This window comes from Meles meles, chromosome 12 (genome assembly GCF_922984935.1).
Source record: "Meles meles chromosome 12, mMelMel3.1 paternal haplotype, whole genome shotgun sequence".
Lineage (NCBI taxonomy): Eukaryota > Metazoa > Chordata > Mammalia > Carnivora > Mustelidae > Meles > Meles meles.
The window spans coordinates 49721172-49740026 of NC_060077.1; the positions used below are offsets into that span (position 1 = coordinate 49721172).

Sequence of the window (18855 nt, forward strand, 5' to 3'; positions counted from 1 at the left end):
GGGCCTGTTTTGCTGCCTGTAAAATAAGGCAGCTTAATCAGATGGTCTCCAGAGTCCCTTCTGGTTCTGATTCTGTAGCTCTGCATAGCCAGCAACACAGACACATATGGAAACCCTTGCAAGAGCAATTTCAGCAGACTGGCAGGGATGGCATGAGCTGAAATGTGAAGAAACCGGCGATCAGACGTCCTGGAGAAATGGAAGCAGAAGGACTCATGCTTCTAATGTCATCGTAAGAAAACATATTAAGGTCCAAATGGGGCAGAACCTGACCAGGCTGGGCCAGTGTCAATGAACTCCAGAAGAAGAACTAACATTTATTCAACACACAGTAAATGTCAGTAACTCTGCAAGGTGTTTCGTATATGGAAAAATCTGGATGGCCAGCATTCTTCTTGTGTTAGTTTATCTCTCCCGTTTACGGAATTGTCGTAGGTAACAGTGGTCAGGCATAAATGTATATCATCCACGATCTCTGAGAGCCAAAGGGAAATGAATAGGTTCCCCCAAATATTTTATTCAAAACAAAGAATCCATAGCAAATTTAGATGGCTAATTGTAGGATTGGGGCACAAAGAAAACACGTTCACAAATTCAGAAAGCATTATGCAGGAGAATTCAGATCTTTTGTCTTCAATCCCAAATTTCTCCGTTCCATGACAGCTACCTAGTCTTATGGTTCCATAAGTGTCCTATGCCTGGTCTTTCATCCATTTCTTGGATCGCATGCATTTATCCAGTACTTTGCCTTCCCTAGATTATATCTAAATCCCTTTTAACTAGGTAATCTAGTCCCGACCAAGAAACATTCTTTTCAGTCTTTGAAATACTCATTCCAGTGTCTACCGATACCCTTATGTGATCACAAGTCATAGCCCAGAAAAAAAATCTAATCTTGTTCTTGACAATATCTGTATATCCGGGTTTTATTATGTCCTGTGGTCTTCTTTTCTCTTCTGAAGTTTCAATCCTCAGCAAGAAGAGATGAAAATACCACCTACAGCACTAAGCCCTACATTCCTGCCTAGGACACTGAAGTCAGGAGACATACATGCCACACTTCCTTTTGTGATAAAATTTATTCCTGCACGGCACACCTGTCTTTGGGCAAAGACTTACGTAATAACTACTCTTTTACCTACGTGGTAAAAAATTTACACAATACACAGGAGAAGTCACAGAAGCTTAACTTGACTAACAAAGAATGTAAGCAAATTAATTTTTATTATAGGTCTTTTTCTTGCTAATGCATTATTTGAGGCTCCTTTTTGTAAAATTCCACATGTGTTTAGATTAATTTTCTATGTCAAGTCCAAATGATATGGCCTACTGTACATTTTTAAGTGCAGAGACTATCAGAAAGGAAGTGAGCACATGATATTTTATGATCTAAATAGTGTAATGAAGAAAAAGTAACAATGATGAAAATGTCAAACAAAGCACAAAGGAAATATGCACAACTGAATCCTAGTATCTGGTCAGGTAAGAACATTGCTACACGCTCCTAATAATCAGGCTTAATAAGGATGGCACCGTACCCTTCTGCTTAAAGGGTCACTTTTAAGCCTTGGTATATAGGTGCTTAAAAAAACACTATTGTAAAATATACAATTAGGGGCGCCTGGACTCTTGATTTCGGCTCAGGTCATGATCTCTCAGGGTCGTGGGACGGAGCCCGGTGTCAGGCTCCTGGATTCAGCTCAGGGTCAGCTTGAGATTCTCTCTCCCTACCCCTCCCCCTCTCAAATAAATAAATGAAAAAATAAAATCTTAAAAAAAAGAATTACAATTAAAAAGTACTTTTAAAAATATCTTCTAGGGGCGCCTGGGTGGCTCAGTGGGTTAAAGCCTCTGCCTTCAGCCCAGGTCATGATCCCAGGGTCCTGGAATCGAGCCCCGCATTGGACTCTCTGCTCAGCGGGGAGCCTGCTTCCCCCTCTCCCTCTGCCTGCCTCTCTGCCTACTTGTGATCTCTCTCTCTCTGTCAAATAAATAAATAAAATCTTTAAAAAATATATCTTCTATATTATTCTATTTAAGGGCAGGATATAGTTAAACTTATCATGAAAATTTTAGGTATAATTAAAAACTTGACCACCCCTTAATGATAAGTTCTCTAAGCAAATAACTCTAACCGAATTAACATGTAAAGATTATTCATATGTTCTCCTCCATTTAAAAAATAAATCTCACTTCAAGTGGTATAGTAATATATAGCAATTTAGGAACATCAGAAAACAGAAACCAAGAATAGAGAAGAAAAAACAGGCACAATGCCTTTCTATAATCTACTAAGAAACGAGAGCCTGATTTTGCTTGATTTTAAACGAACACACCACCACAATCACACACACACATACATACACACACACACACGAATGCACTCATTTCAAATCAATTTTATGCACCATTTAAATTAAACATGAATATACAAACTCCCCTCTATATGTTAAGCATAGCAAAATAAGGAAGGGGAGAGGAGTAATTTTCTGCATAAATGTTTTTCTAAAATTCTTGTTCACAAGCATTTTAAAAATAAGACATTTTGGGGACAACCGAGTAAATTTGAATATGGACATCTTATAGGTGACATTACAGATCTATTTGCCTTCTTTTATCTATTTGATTTCTTTAACTGATTTAGTTAATTGCTTTAATTATAATATTATGATTAAATGGGAAAATGTCCTCCTTCTTAGGAAAACCATGATGTCTGAAACTTACTTTCATGTAGTTCAGATTAATAAAAAGTTTGCAGAGAGAGAGGGAAAAAAAAGTGACAAAATGTTCATATCTGGTAAATCTGTGATATGGATACACAAACACACGTTCACAGTGTTCTTCCCTTAGCTTTTCTATAGGTTTAAACATGTTTGAAAGAGAAAGTTGGAAAAAAGAATCCATTTCATCTGATGAGAACGACCAAAAAACACTACTTGATCCGACACATGAGCCAGGAGCCATTATCAAAACTATGCTCTTTCAGCTCTCCTCATCAGTTTGAAAGGACTTCACTTATTAAAATGAGAGAAAGGTGCAGATTTACTTGGAAGGAGAGAAAGGAAAGCAGCTTCAAAGTTTGGGAGCTTGCCTGTCAGGCAGATGCCACATTTCAGGAGGATAGGCTCTGTGTCAGTCTTCCCGGCTCTCCCCTACCAGCTGACTGATGGCTATCTGCAGGGACGTGCAGGGGGGCCTCAAGAGGGTGTGAGTGCAGAAACAAGATAAGGAAAATGCAGTGACCCCAAACTGAAGGGAGATGTATCTCCCTGGGGTTTTCATTTGGATGGATCTCCAGATAGGGGCAGGTAGGGAAGTGGAAAGAACTCTTAGAAACTAGGTGATAAAGCATAAAGAAATTATAATAAAATGAGCCATCCTCTGCTCAGCTTCAAGGACTGGTGACTTATAAAACTATTTCATTGTAAATGAACTTATTTTTCATACTCATTATGGCAAAGAAGGCATGAAACCACTCTTACACTAAGGGAAAAAAAAAAAATCCACCTTCATTTTGAAACCCAAGCCCAGAGAGTGGGGACTCGGGGACATTTAAGGGGACGCCTTGAAAAGGAACATTGGGCACATGGCGCTTGATAAATGTAGGGGCTTTTAAAAAATCCTGTTGTGCGAAAATATTTTGCTCACCACCCAGAAGACAAAGAGAAACAGTGAGTGTTGACAACATGGTATTATAAAGCCACCCCTACCCAATTTGTTATCCACAAATATATATATTCCTTTTAATTTACTCTAAGCCAGCATGTTGGCCCATAGCATCTTACTTTTATGTCATTATCTCTCTGCCATACACACAAGTCATAGCTGGGGATTTCAACTCGCGGTGAAGCTATGCTGAGATTCCAGATCTCAGTGGTGCTGGCATGAGCGCTGATCTCTTCAGTCATAGAGAAGACAATATCCTAGGGAGACTGGAATTAGTCCTATTTTGCACCATTCAAGCCAAAATGCTGCTTATCAAGAAGCAAGTAATTGCTGGCTAATGGCTATGGGGGGGTGGGAACCCATTGCATTTCAATCTAAGCATCTCTCGGCACGTGACAATAAATAAGGCCGCGGAGAGTGGACACATCAAGTGGCAAGGGTTTCCTGAGCAGGTTAAAGAGCAAACATAAAAAGGCAAGTTACCTCGTCCGACTGGGAGGGACTGATTCTGGGCATTGGCGATACTTGCGGAGTTTTCAACTGTGTGCTGTTGCTATCTGGCACAAGCTCTCGGTGGACCGTTTGGATGTGGTTCTGGAGTTCGCTCTCAGACTCAAACTTAACGTTGCAGCTAGAACAGCGAGTCTTCAGTCCCCCCGCCTTGCCTTTCCCCTCAATGGCACCAAGATTCTCATTCTGGCCCAGGCCTGGCCTATTCGTGCCGGGAGGGATGTTGATGCCTGGGCTGCCGCTCTTACTGAGGTTCACACAGCCGGCGCACAGACCATATGGCAGGCCGTTGATGTCAAGTTTCACCAGATCCTGCTTGGAACGGAACTCTTTGAGGCAAGACGCACACTTGTACAGTTTTTGGACGTGCTGGCCACGCCCCGTGGCCTGGACGGCGGACCCATTCCCTGTCTTTTGCATGTGGAATGTCCCGTGGATTTTGAGTTCCAAGGTGGAGGTCACGGTCTGCATGCATACCACACAGCGAAATCCCGTGAGGGAATTCCGCAAGTCAGGGTGCATTTGGCAATGCTCTAAAAACTCCTCTTCGCTCTGGAGAGGCATCTTGCAAATGCGGCAGTTGCCCGTGTCGAGACTCTTACTGTGCGTGACTTTGTGCTCGGTCAGGGTTAAAAGGGAGGGAAACCGCTCTCCACAGATAGGGCACATGTAGTGTTTGACGGGGCCGAGGTGGGTCTGCATATGCTCGCGGAGGCCGTTTTCGGAGAAGAAGGTTCGAGAGCACACGTTACACTTGTAATTCCCTTTGATGAGCTCGGCTTTCTTCTTCACGATGGCGCTCTCCCCGGGTCTGATGTTGTGGTCCCGGAGCTGGTGGTTCTGCAGCAGGGTCTCCATGGTGTAGGCCGCCCCGCAGATGTCACAGCCGTACATCGGCTCCGACGTGTCCACGTCTTCCTCGCTGCCGTCGTGGCTGTTGTGGGACTCCTGGCTGTTGGTCAGCAGGGTCTGCAGCTCCACCTCCTCCTTCTGGACCTGCTCCGAAGCCCCATTCGCCCCGCAGTTGGGAGTCTTGGTCTCGAACACGCAGTGCTTCTCCCGCAGGTGCTTCTCCAGCAGGATGATGGCGTGGAAGGCCTTGCTGCAGAACTTGCAGTTGTACTTCTTGCTGTGGGTGGTGATGTGGCACTGCAGCTCCACCTCGGTGCCGAAGGACTCGCCGCAGAAGATGCACTTGTGCACCTTGCCTTGATTTTCCAGGTGGTTGTGTTTCACGTGGAGCTGCAAGTCGGTCTCGTTCCGGAAGTCCCAGTTGCAAGACGTGCACCTGTAGACCTTCTTCTCGTTGCTGTGCTTCACGGCCAGGTGGAGCTGAATGGAGACTTTCGAGTCGAAAACTTCTTGGCAGAGCGTGCACCGGAAGAAGACGAAGGTGTGCATGTCCAGCAGGTGCTTCTGAAGGTCGTCCACCGATGTGAACTGCTTGTCGCAGCTCTCGCAGATGTAGTAGGTGGAGGTGATCATGAAATGAATGGTGACGTGCTTCAGCAAGGACTCTTGGTTGGGGAATTCCTTGTTGCACTGAGGGCAGGTCAGTTTGGGGAGCACAGTGTCGAGATGAGTTTTTAGGTGAGTCTGAAAGCTGTCGAGGGACGTGTACTTAGCACCACACTGATTACAGATATACTCTCCCGCCGGACGCCCAGGTGCGCCGCCCACCGCCTGCATCATCTTAAGAGATGTCTGCTCTATGGCCACAGGAGATAAGGGGCTCAAGGCCCTGGATTTCTTGCCGTTGTGAATATAATTCAGGGCCAAGGGAATGTTTTTATGATTCTCTTTGATATGCTTGTTCAGCTTAAGAACGCTGTTGAATATTGGCGAATTCGTACAGTAAGAACAAGAATAGACTTCTACGACCGGTTCCTTCGGAGTCCCGAGAACCGGAGACCCGAATCGGGAGCCACTGAGGTCACAGTGGACCTGTCTTATGTGCTCTTCCAGGGAAGAGTCAGTGAGAAACCCCATGTAGCAATGGGGACAAAAGAACGCATTGCTATCCTTAGCGGCAGGGTTCGCAAATCCGTGAGAGCATCGGATATGTTCCTGAAGGGTATTGAGGTCGTTGACAACTTCGGAGCAGAAGTTGCACTGGTAGACTATGGCAGGCATGGCAGAAACGATCAGACCCGGGTCCTGAGCTTCATGCACTTGCTTGAGATGTTCGTTCAGGTTATAGAGGGAGGGCAACACCTCCAAGCAATACTGACAGATGTGGGCCTGTTCGGGCTTGTCTAAATGCATCGTTTTCAGGTGGATCTGCAGAACGGCCAGACTCGAGAATAACTGCTTGTTGCAGTAAATACAGCTGTAGGTCACTTTCGCCTGTTTACTCGAGGGGATGGTCAGGTCGGGGGTCTGCTGGGCGGCTCGCTTCCTCCCCCGGCTCTTCGGGATGGGCGGGGCAGCCTCCACCATGGTCGAGCTGTCCACGGAGAGGTTGGAATCCGGAGTCGTGCTGGACACGGACGTGTAACCCACTGTGACCAGAGAGGGGCTGTTGCTGTGGTTGCATGACTCGGCCTGCTGGTGGCTGTCCATGTGGCTGTACAGCTCCTCGACAGTGTGGAAGCTCTCCGAGCAGATGCTGCAGGAGTTCTTCTTCTCCCCGCCGTGCACCTGTTCCATGTGGTTCATGAGCGGCGTCTCCTCCACAAAGAGCTCGTGGCAGTAGATGCACTGGAGGGCTGCCCGGTCCTCGTTCGGGGAGCACTCGGGGTGGCAGTCCGCGATGTGCTTCTGGAGGTCTTCCGGGAAGTCGAAGCCTTCCTCGCACTGACTGCACTTCTGAGTGTCCTTCATCTTCCAGTCCTCCATCCTGGAGCCAGACTGGGAGCCGTCCTTGTTTCTCTCGTGAACCTGCATGTGTCCGTGCAAGGAGCTAGAGGACAGGAACCCACGGCGGCAAATGGCACATTTATATGGCTTGTTGGACGTGTGAGTCTTTAAGTGGATCTTCAAGTGATCACTGCGGGAGAACGCAGCATCACATTCGCTGCAGTGGTACTTCTTGTCCCCCGTGTGGAGCTTGATATGGCGGTCTCGGCTCCGCTTGTGTTTGAACAGCCGACTGCAGTAGGTGCATTTGAAAGGCAGTTTGTCGCTGTGGCTCTGCTCATGGTGCTTTAGGTAGCTGAGGCGGCTGAAGGACTTGTCACAGAATTGGCATGGATACGGGAGTCCGGGGCCGCCTTCTTCCTCTCCAAAATCGCAACCTTCTCCGTGGCTAGGGGAAGTCTGGTCCTTGCTAGAAGGTGAGGAAGCCGGCCAAGAGCAGGTGGGATCATCTTCAACATCCACTCCATCTGCAAGGAGAAGCAAGGGAACATTTCATCTCATGGGCTGAGACCTCGAGAGCGAGTTTACCTACCATTCTCGACAAGTCCATTAACGGTCAGACCATCTAGAACCTTCTGGTGGGGGGGGGTCGGGAAAAAAACAAACAAACTAGAGGACAAAATATTTGAGAGGAACACTTTCATATCTGAGCCCAAAGCTTTTATTCTACATTTACTTTTTACTGGCTTATAAAATGTAAGAAGATATTAAATAGTTCTATGTCTAAATTACCCCTTTTATTACTTTTTATCATTTTTCCTTAGAAGCAAGGTATATATTACGCATCGACAATTTTATTAAAATGCAGATTTTAATATATTTAATGTTTCTTCTGTATTCATTCTAAAATGATTTGCATATTATGGGAGCATCTGAAGAACCAAATGAAAAGAGGAAATATTACAGGAATGATTTAAAATTAATGCAGTCAACCCAGATGTCTAATATTTAATAAAAAATTCCCTCTACATTTTGCTTGTTTTTCTATAAAAAGGCAATTCTGAAGACCAAAATCTTTTATGGGGTTCTTATTGATACAGACCTTATTGCTTTCGGCAAAAAAATATTAAAAAGTAAGCACATGGAGGAAGACAGAAAACACAATAATAATTACGTCTTGTGTAATGAAAGACAACCAGGGTTTCTTCAATAACTGAAAGATTCGAATACCATAGGCCAAAAAATGGATTATTAAATGTTAGCAGGGTACCGCTAGATATTACATGTAGCTAGGATCAGCCAGGATCAAGAAAAAATGAGAGTTTCACAAGGGCCAGATTGTAATAGTGTATTTTGTTTGGAAAGTTCAAGAGGTGGCCCACCATTTCTTCCTTTTGCAAAAGCTTCAGCGGCATGAACTTCCTTAGCCAAACAGGACCTGCACTTTGAGGTGAGCAGAGACAAAGCGACTTGTGAAAAACTGGAAACAGGAAAAGTGATAAATGATTATGGTAAATGCTGAAAGATTTATGAGTAACAAAGAGAAGACAAACAAGACTGAAAGCCAGATATAACCTTAGCAAGTTATCCATAAAGTAACTCTACCTTATATTAGGTGTTTTTTAACTATGTTCTTGGCAAACATGCATTCCTATCCCTGTTGCTTTCTTAACATCCAAGTGGAAAATAAGACCTTCTCAAGTAGGTTATAAAACCTCTTTTTTGCTTTTCAAAACAATCTATCATTCAAGGCGAGAAGAAACTGTAAAAGCTTTTCACTCTCCAAAAGAGCAAGATTTTCCAGAAATGCAGACAAGTAAAGACCATCAAGTGAAGCTGGTGGACACACTGATCCTATTAGGATAATAGGTTCAATTAGAATATTATTAGGATATTCGAATAAAATCCGATTAGAATGTGATCAAGTAAGTTTTTAAATTCTTCAAAGCTCAAGTTCACTAGCAAGCTATATTATTAACATAAAAGTAGAAACTGGCAAGCATTATGTAAACAAATTCCACGTCTGCTTTCTTTAAGGTAACAAGATTTTACTAGATTATCAGCCTCTTGCTTATCCACAGGAAACAGATGAGGATCATTCCTTTCCTGCATCTAGAAACTGATGACAACACCATCTCACTATCAATGCCAGATGGCAACCATCTAACTCTGAGAAAACAACCAAACACCATTCCTGGATCCCTGCCCACTGCAACAAAGCTTCGCAATACAAGTTGAAAATCGCATGATTTTACATCCTCATTTATATGAGTCTGTAACCCAACATGTTTCCAGCATAAAAAAGGGTCTGATAATTGTGGCTTTGATTTAAATTTAAAGGTGAGTGCGTAGGAAGAACCTAGACAAACAAGCTCAACTCACCATCAACCATCAGATTGAAAAACTATTTTTAAAATTTTAAAACAAAACAAAAAACCCTCAATGGTGATTCTAGCTTCCCTTTTAAAAAATGATGAGGCACCTAAGGACGGTGTCCCTAAAACAAACCAAAGTTTTAAAATATTTCCTTTAAGTGAAAAAATTGCTATTTATTAAATTTGCTCAGCATTCTAGGTCAAAACTCTAATATAGTTCACATTTCTCTTTCAGGCTTATATCCTGTTGTTTCACTGAAAAATATTTTCAAACACATCATCTCATTGGTACAGTTGGGAAAACGGTGAAATCAGAATTTATCATGAATCTAGACTTGAAGAAAATAACTACTGATCCTAAAAATTTATCAAGTGAACTTATTATTAAATTGCAGATTGTGTCCAGGCATGATATACTGTCCACAAATGCACAAAAAAATTACAGAGCAACCGACCATTATAAATACTGTGCAATCCCTGATACCACTCTTAAATCAGGTTCTTGTCTGTGGCCATGCCTGACTCTACTTATTACATAACTGTTCTCTTAAGCTTGTAAATTTCAACATGTCAAGTGAGCTGAGGGTTAGGATTAAGTTTTTACTCAACCAGGCTTCAAGGGAGCTGGAAACCTTCTCTTCCCTCTCTCCGACCCTTATTATTTGGTCTTGGGGGAAAAGAAAGTGAAAATCACAGATGATGTGTCTTTGTAACCGAAAGACATGAAAAGAGAGTACAGGACTCGGAAGGCTTGGGCTGGGGGTTGGAACAGATGGAGCAGGGTGAAAAGTCTGAGCAGGGAAGGCTACTTTTAGAAAAATAAATAAAGGTTTCATGAAAGGCTGATTTCTATTTTAAAATCTAAATGGTAAAAAACAAAACAAAACAAAACAAAAAAACCCCCTCATTTGCTAGTACTATAAACGGATGTGTGCTCCCAGGGACACACAAGGCACTCAGTGACAAAACTCCCAGTGGTGTTGGTCCTGGCTCCAAGGGTATCAGTCTCCCAAGACTTCTGTGGTGGTGGTGGTGTGGCCAGTATTCTCTGAGGTCTGCCTAAGTCTAGAAAGCTGCCCGTCTCCAGGAACTTCAGCTTTCTGGCAGTCACCAAGCAAACCATGTTTAGATGGCTAATACAGATTTGAACAATTTCACGTTCTTTTTTTCACATGGGAGAAAACTATGGAGGATTCTTCCAGGGCTGGTTTCTGAATCAACTCAAACTCTCTTTTTCCCCTCGGCATTGACTAAGTGCTACTTACAGGAATGTCTTTCTACTAGCCCAATGGCAGGTTTTCTGCATTTCAATGTGAAGTACTTAACATGTCCATGTTACATTTTAATTTTTGGAATCAGTCACTTCACACTAGGTGACTCTCAGAGAACTGTAGCTCTTACAGCCAGGAGAGGGGAGAAAAAAAAAAAAGAAAGAAAGAAAAGAAAAGAAACAACTTTGCTGGAAACCAGCTCCCCGGCCTAAAAGTCTATTTAAAGATGCAAATGTGTGTGCATAGTTAGTGCAGATGTTTTTCTACAGCAACTGTACTTGCTGAGTTTCGCCATTTCCATAAAGCACATTAAAACAAGTGTGTGAACACTGAGAGATGAAAGTCTCCAACACTCCTGAGACTTTCAGTGGAAAGTAGAGCCGCCTGACTTTTCTCCAAGCAGACAGGAATGCCCATGATTCAGCAGCCTGAGTAAATAAAAGAGGTCCTTATTTCCTAATTTTGCTGGCTGGCCACACTGCAACAGCCTCTGTGCTCCTGCCAAAGGGGATGCAGGACTGGAACTACACCCAGCCGCTGAAGGCCTGTCTTTGTTAGCCAGCCAGGCTTTCCCGACCATCTTCTGGCAACAAAACGACCATATCCTGCAAGGAAGACCTCCATCTCAGGCTTGATGGTTCTCCAGTCTGCCGAAAAGGACGAAACGACAGATTTCGCCGGGTCTGTGTCGGAGGAGGACAGCTGGAAACTCAGTTAGCGGCGGAGCAACACCTGTTCGGTCATATTTACGGGGGAAAGTGCTCACGAACAAAAAAGTGAAGTCAGCCTAGGAGAAGGTGTTCCACAGAGCACAAAGTACCTTTGTGATATAAGCCCCTGGCCCCCTGTCTGCCGGCCTGGGGAGGAGACGGCAAAGACTGGGTGTGATGTTATCCTGACTGCTGGGAACGAACAGACGAGCACACCCCCAGAAGGGCGCATCCGTTTCCAATCAGGGACCCGACCCGCCAGCAGAGAAAGGCTGAGGGTCCTGGACACTCTTTTTGGCTTTGGAGACAAACTGAAGTCGGCGATAAAAATAAAAATAATAATAACAGTAATAAGATCAAAGAAGTAGGAAGAGAGGATGTGCAGAAAGGTTTGGGATGATGCCAATTCTTATTTTGCACCATTGAGCGCCTGTTGAGGGCAGGGAGCATGCCTTTCAGAATGTTGACTCTCACAATATGGGCCGTCTGAAATTATTAAGGAGAAAGTAAAATAAGGTGGAGGGAATCACTGTAGATGTTAAAGAAATTATCCAGAGCTCCAAAGTTACGGAAACTTCTGACATTTTTCGTTTTTCACATGGCTGGGCCCTCGAGAAGCTGGCTTACTGATATCCTTTTGCTACCTGAGCTCATTCACTGCAACGGCAGGATACTCTCTAAACTGCCCTTCGGGGACTCAGTATGGTGTGTGTGCAAGTGCCACACAGCAAGGCTCCTTAACAGGGACAGGATTTACATCTATGGTTACTTTTTAAGTGAGGAAAAGCACAAATACGGACAGGTCTGCTGCCTTTGTTTTCAGGAGTGTGATGACTCCGAATGAGAAGGAAAAGTCAAGAGTCTGGAGTTTTATTTCTAGCTTCATTACTGACTTAGAAAGTGACCTGGCCAAGTCATTTAATCTGGCCCTACCTAGGTACCTCACCTGCAAAATGAACATAATAATTCTTGCTCCTTCCCCTCTGGGGTGTTCCAGAGATGAGTGAATGTTTCTGGGGCACCTATCATCCCTGGAAGGAAAGCCAAATTAAGTAAACAAAAAAATTTACATGTGTGGCATGCATTTATGTTTCCACATGTAAGAGTCTCGGTGTTTAGCATAAACATATTTTAACATGTTCTTTCCTTTAATGAAACCACTGGAAGATTAGCTTTCAGGATCGGCCCCATGGAAATCTACAGTGCCTTAAGCGTTGCACATTCCGTCATCAAGAAAATAAAACATAAATAGCTGGTGATATCTAAAAATTAATGGACCATAAATCCAGGCTGACTTTGTTCCAAGTATTAAATTATCACACATAAGATATAATCTTGGGTCTTTACAGACAGATAACCTTGGAACAAGTGTTTTGCTCTGTAATTCTGAAGCCAAGTATGTAATTTTCAAAGTACCTCTCAACACTAGCAATACAGTCATTGCATTACTTAACATCAAAATAAGTTCATTTAGAAGATGATCTTTTAAGTGTAGAACAATAGGTTAAAACACAAGACCCAAGCAGATTTCCAGGTTATTTCCTCCACCAGCTTAAAATGATTATTTCTGCCAGCACGGGCCCTGTAAGAGCCGTTCTGAACTCTCATATTAAAAAGAGTTCATAGTCCTTTTTTCATTCATTAATTACTGAAGCCACCTTAAGAGAAACGGAGAATCCTGAGGGGAATATGTAGTTGTGCACAAAGACGAAGAGAAGCTAGGCACCACTCAAAGAGAACAGTGTCTTCACATGTGGGTTTAATAGACAGAGGAGACAGAGATATTTCTTGTGTTAACCTGTTACTATCACAGTAACAATTTTACATCACCATACGTAAAACCGTCTAACCAAATTACACAATACATTTTTAAAGCAATGGTTTTCGATGGCTAAAGGATACGGTCTTTCTGAATAAACCATTACGCATTATTACACAATTGCTTCCTTTCATTCTCAATAGAAATGTCAACAGTTTTAGAAAAGCTGCAATTTTAATGATATAACTTTCATACTTTTTGTAAAAATCAACAGCTCCACATGAAATTCACTTCTTTGTCATAAAACTTATTTAACTACTTGAAAATGTATACTCTTTACAGGGTGTTCAAAAGAGAAATGTAAACTCTAAAATTATTTATAATTCACAGATGCTTTTAAATTCTGTAATATTCCGAATTGTTCTAGAAGGACCAATTAAATGCATTAATGGTTGGGTTACGAGGGAAAAGAGTGGTCACCTATTAATGATAACAGCTGTAGGGAGCAGGAATTGGTGGCGTACATTTTTTACCACAGTATGAAGAGAATTCCAGATATCAGAGCTCACTCTCAACCAGAAAAAAGAGGCTCACTCTCCCCAACAATCCTTTAACGCTTCGGATGCGCCAACAGAAGAGATAAGAAGTTGTTATCACCCCTCTGCTGCCCTCCATGGGTCTTCATATCCACGCTGTCTCTTTCGCCAGACACATTTCTATTTTGTGTGCAGAGAGAAGTACAAATGTTTTGCTTACTGTTGCTTAAAGTTCACTTGAACAGACGGAGCTCAATGAATTCCATCTTCCGCAGCCAAATTAAACAGAAAACAGTGCATTCTTAAGCAGTTCACACTTAACTCCACCTCTCAAATCAGAGGAAAAAGCTGACGCACAACTAGTTAAAGAACAGTCATCATCTCCCTCACGGAAACCGAGACGTGTTTCTGAAGCCAGACAGAAGGAAAGGGGTTTCCACTTCTGTGGGGGGTGAGGACCGCTTTACTTTCTCTATCTTTTGGCTCACTTAAAAACATATATAACTCATGATAAGCGTCAACCTCTTGGCATCCAATAATTGGCAACTGTGTATTACACATCTGTGTACAGCGCTGCAAAGGAGAGACTTCGACATTATGTAACATGTTTCTCTTTCCTTGAATAATGATAGACATCATCGTGGTCAATTTCCCAAGCTCTCTTTTCTTTTCATCGCTACTGTTTCAGGTTAGAAGGCATGTTGTCATTACTTTCTGGTCTTGTATTTACATCAGATCTCACACCACAAAGAATTTGAAGCAATTCTTCATTGCTTATTTTGTTCATTCATTCATTTAACCAGCATTTTTAAAGCACCTACTATGTGTTTGAGTCTGTTATTAGCTTATGCACTCTAGAAATTCCTTATTTTCTTTTAAGTTTTGGCTTCCTTATCTATATAATGACAGAAAAATGCCAGCCTGTCTCATAATTAACATTATAAGAATCAAACATGACATTGTATAAAAGAACTTTCTGAATGTTTACAACATAAAAACGTACTAAATTACTACTACTACCATGATGAAGTCAAAGTTACCTTTAGGTTAAACTGATAAATGTGGAAACAGCACAAAGAAAAACAAATTAACTATAATTTAGTTGATGCTTTTTTCATATTGAAATTCTACAACTTCTATTTTTTTAAAGATTTATTTACGTATTTTAGAAAGAGAGAGAGAGAGAGAACAGGGGAAGGGCAGAGGGAGAGAGAGAATTTCAAGCAGACTCCCCCGGAGCATGGAGCCCAACGTGGGGCTCGATCCTGGGACCCTGAAATCATGACCTGAGCTGAGGATGCTCAACCCATTAAGCCACCCAGACAACCCTGAAATTCTAATACTTGTAAAGGTAAATCCTGTAGATAAAAGGGGTACTTTTTTTTTAAAGCAAAAAATAAACAAAAATACCCCCCCCCCCCAAAATGCTATTATAGTTATCTGGAAAGTTATTATAGTTATCTTCTGAATGCTATTATAGTTATCTGGAAAGTTCAATGTGCAGTAGCCGGGAGGTTGTGATGAACTCATCACCAAAGTAAACACCGTAACAGAATGGCCTACATTCAAAATCTTGAAGGCACATTACATGGTTCGGACACCAGCTCTATATTTCACATTATTTTACTTGTTTAGAAATTTCTGGAGGCAAATTCTATTTTGCTTCAATATCCTTTGCCCTAGTGTGAAATATACCTGTTAAACTTTTTTTTTTTTTTAAATCCACACCTTCTGGAATTCCCAGCAAATTTCTCAGTGGTACCACGCTAGTCATTAATAATTCTACATTAACTGCTTCAGTGGGGGAATATAAGGCAAAAGGGATTCTTCCACTAAGAAAACTAACTTTGAAAATATTTTTGTTAGTGAATGATGGGCCTCAGAAAGTTCATTCCACAGCGTTAGTGGTTTTTTGAAGAATTGCCATAACCTACTAGAGTTTTCAAAGCACTCAGATTCTCTTTCCAAGAGGAATCCAGTCTATCGGAACGTTTTGTCATATTAAAATCTACATTACTGAGTATTTTTCCTGCGTGTAGGCTTTGGTCCAATGTTAGTAAGCTTTTGCTCACAAGGAATTATAATGGTCCTGCAATGATGTTCACTCGGGCTGAATTTCACCCATATTATATCCACAGCACAGTAAAGCTGACATGAATTTCCAGCAGTTTAAAAAGGCCACACTATATACTTCATTGCGGATAAAGCCACTGGAGAATACAAAAGTGTTGAAAGGCTAAAATTTAATTAATGACCAATTAGCACCCCCTGTGGGTTTATTGTGCAGTAAAGTGATAAATATGGTATGCTAATATAGAAAAAACTGTTACAAAGTTTAGGGGGAAATATTACAATTATCTATTATCTGTGTCTGTTTGACATATTATAATACAACAGACCTCAGTATTCTTGACTATGATTTTCATTTCTCTAAAATATGATATGGACCCCTCAGTTCTGGGACAAGCAATCATTTTGTTTTTTGTTTTAATTTCAAGGCACAGACCTTGACTCATGCCAGGTTGTCAGGCTGGGATATAAAATCCAGTGCTCTCACTGAGCTGTTGAGTGCACCTAGCTCACCACCCTGCACCAGCAACTCTAAGTAGCTTGTGTTGTCTGCTCTTCGGTCAATGCTGATGCATTGTACGGGGAGGTTACATATGGTGTTGATATTAATAAACTGGGGGATGCTGGACTGTCTTTGACACTGTGCGTAGGAAGAGATCTACAGGAGGAGAAATCACCAACATACCCTCCCAGGGTACAGTTTCATGGTGTTTAACAGAATTGTTAACTTTTACATTAACAATTAAATAGTAAAACTAAAATTGAAAAATGAGGTCAAATCCCAGGTAACCCATATGATATAAAGAGTCCTTTATTTCAAGTGAGATAATGTGGTTTTGGTAAAGTGTACAGGACAAAACTATTTTCTTAAAACGACTCTAACTAGGGTATGACAAAATATTTCTACACAGATCATACAATATCAAATGCTTAGTCACATAGTTTCTTTTTCCTTCCACTTACCTAATTAGGCAAAATTTGCAAGAGGCAATCCTGAAAATAAGACTGATTACCAATATGGTAGACTTTCCAGATACCTTATTCTCCCTTTATTTTCTATTTCTCACTTTTGATTCAGTTTACTCTTCCCTAGAAACTCTACTGGAGAATAAATAGAAAAAAAAATCCAAACCAGTGCAACCTTTCTTTTTTCTTCCTTGTTAATGGTCATGGTAATTTATTTATGGGAGAAAAACCCAGTCAAAACTGTGGTAGTGTGTGTGTGTGTGTTTATGCAGAACTGACTAAAATGTTCAGAATAGACTATTTTTGCCAAAGTAATTTTTGAAATATTTTTGCTATTTCTCATTACAAATAGTAATTTGCCACTTAACATGAGTCAATGCAAAATCATGTCTTACTGAAACACTTCATTAAGGGACATCTTTATGATGCTATCTTTTTATGACTAATATATGTTACATATAATTATAACGTTTTTATTCAATTTTATTAAATTCTATATTTAATACAACTGAGATGAAGTGTCTTGCCAAACACTGCAAAACTTGAGACAAAGTCATGCCTCACAAATCTCATGATAATTCCTTATTCCTACTTCATTTTGTCTACATCCAAGGTAATTTTAACACAACAAAACAATGTATAAGAATTCAAGGCAGCACGGCCATAATAACAAGACAAGTAATAAAGCTGGCTGGAGTCAGGGAGACCAGTGAGAGACCCCCCTCTGTGCCTGTTTCATGATGACATGTAGACATCTATTCCTTCAGCACCCAACATCTAGGACACAAGCAGTGTAAAAAATTCCACTGAAAACTTAATGTGCTAACACGATTTAAACAAGAGTAAATTAAGAAATTTGAGTCAGCTAATAAGGGATTTGATATGAATCTGCTTAGTCCTCAGGTGAAATGCACCAATTCTGAATCATAATTTTCATGGAGAAATTTAGGACACTGTTTTTGTCATTGAAGACAGCGATACAGAGAGCAACACACGTCTGGATGTGTCCAAGTCTTATTGGTGTGACCCTTGCAAAAGCATATTTTGAATACTCGGAGACTTTTTAAAAAATGTGCTAGCGCAGTTCAGGGATGCTGACTGACTCATTGCTGTCTGTTCGAAAGCGCTGGTTTCTGAATCTTTAGCAAGCCTCCTCCCATATCTGACCTCTGCTTTTTCCTCTAAAGATGACCCGATATTGTTTGGACTGGGTTCTGAACACCTCTGGGTGTGACTTGAGGGATCGAAGGAAAGAAAATAAGTGAATTTGATTGACGCCTATATAGAGTAAAGAAAGTCAGGGCTGTCATTCCTAACTTTTCCTATGTATGAAAAAAGATGGAAGATCTGTGCGAAGTCTTAACCTTCAGGAAAAAAAACACAAAAACCAGTATGGATTTTACCGATGAGCACACAGGTCAGGGAGGGTGAGGACCATGTCACAATCTCGCACTAACAGCAGCAGGTGAAGGAAGAACTAAAACCTGACCCTGAGCCCCGGGCCAAGGCAGGTAGCTTGGTCCGTGCGTGAGAGAACTCTCCGAGTGTACCCTTCCCTAACCCTCCCTGCTAAAACAACAGCTTCCACTTCCAAGTCATCTAGTTTTGAATGGGTAAATGAATGGACTTAAAATTGCTCATTTTCTTTTATTAAAGACTTGATTGTTTTTTTTCCTTTACAAAACTAATTCATGGTACTTGACATGTTTGTATACATATATATAAAGGACAACAAAACCACCTAATACTGCTATGAAACCATGACCTGCTGTTGACAAGTCGTAACAGCCTCTTTCTTAATTTAATTTCGCTTCTGGCTACGGGCTAGAAAATTTACACATACGCGCACACGCACACTCACACACACACACTCCTCCAGTTCTCCATAACGGTGGGTCTCCCTCCTTCTCTCTCTTCTTTCTATCCTCTCCTCCGAGCAGGGTTGGCTCAGTCAGGTCAAGTATGTCAATGAGGACCAGAAGGAAAGTTTCCATCAAACTAGAGCTGTAGTCAGCTTCCCCTTCCTTGTGCTCTGTCCCTTGAGATGCATTCCCTACCCTTCATCCCAAAGAGGGATACAACAAAGGCTCCTTCTCACCTTCCCCTAGGCTGTCCTTCCACAATGACTATTGTAGCTCCCATGACTCTACACAACAAAACCAAAGCCTGACCCTCTGCTTCAACCAGATGACT

General features: G+C 41.7%; 1 protein-coding gene across 3 annotated transcripts in view; it reads right to left on the reverse strand.

The window, feature by feature from the left end:
- The window catches only part of ZNF521 (zinc finger protein 521), a 277587-nt gene that overhangs the window by 154602 nt on the left and 104130 nt on the right, over nucleotides 1-18855 (reverse strand). For all 3 annotated transcript variants that reach the window (XM_046025988.1, XM_046025986.1, XM_046025987.1), the window contains one exon: nucleotides 4150-7502. In XM_046025988.1, coding sequence (XP_045881944.1) covers nucleotides 4150-7062 — 2913 coding nt within the window. In that variant the 5' untranslated portion in view covers nucleotides 7063-7502. The remainder of the gene's footprint in view (nucleotides 1-4149; nucleotides 7503-18855) is intronic.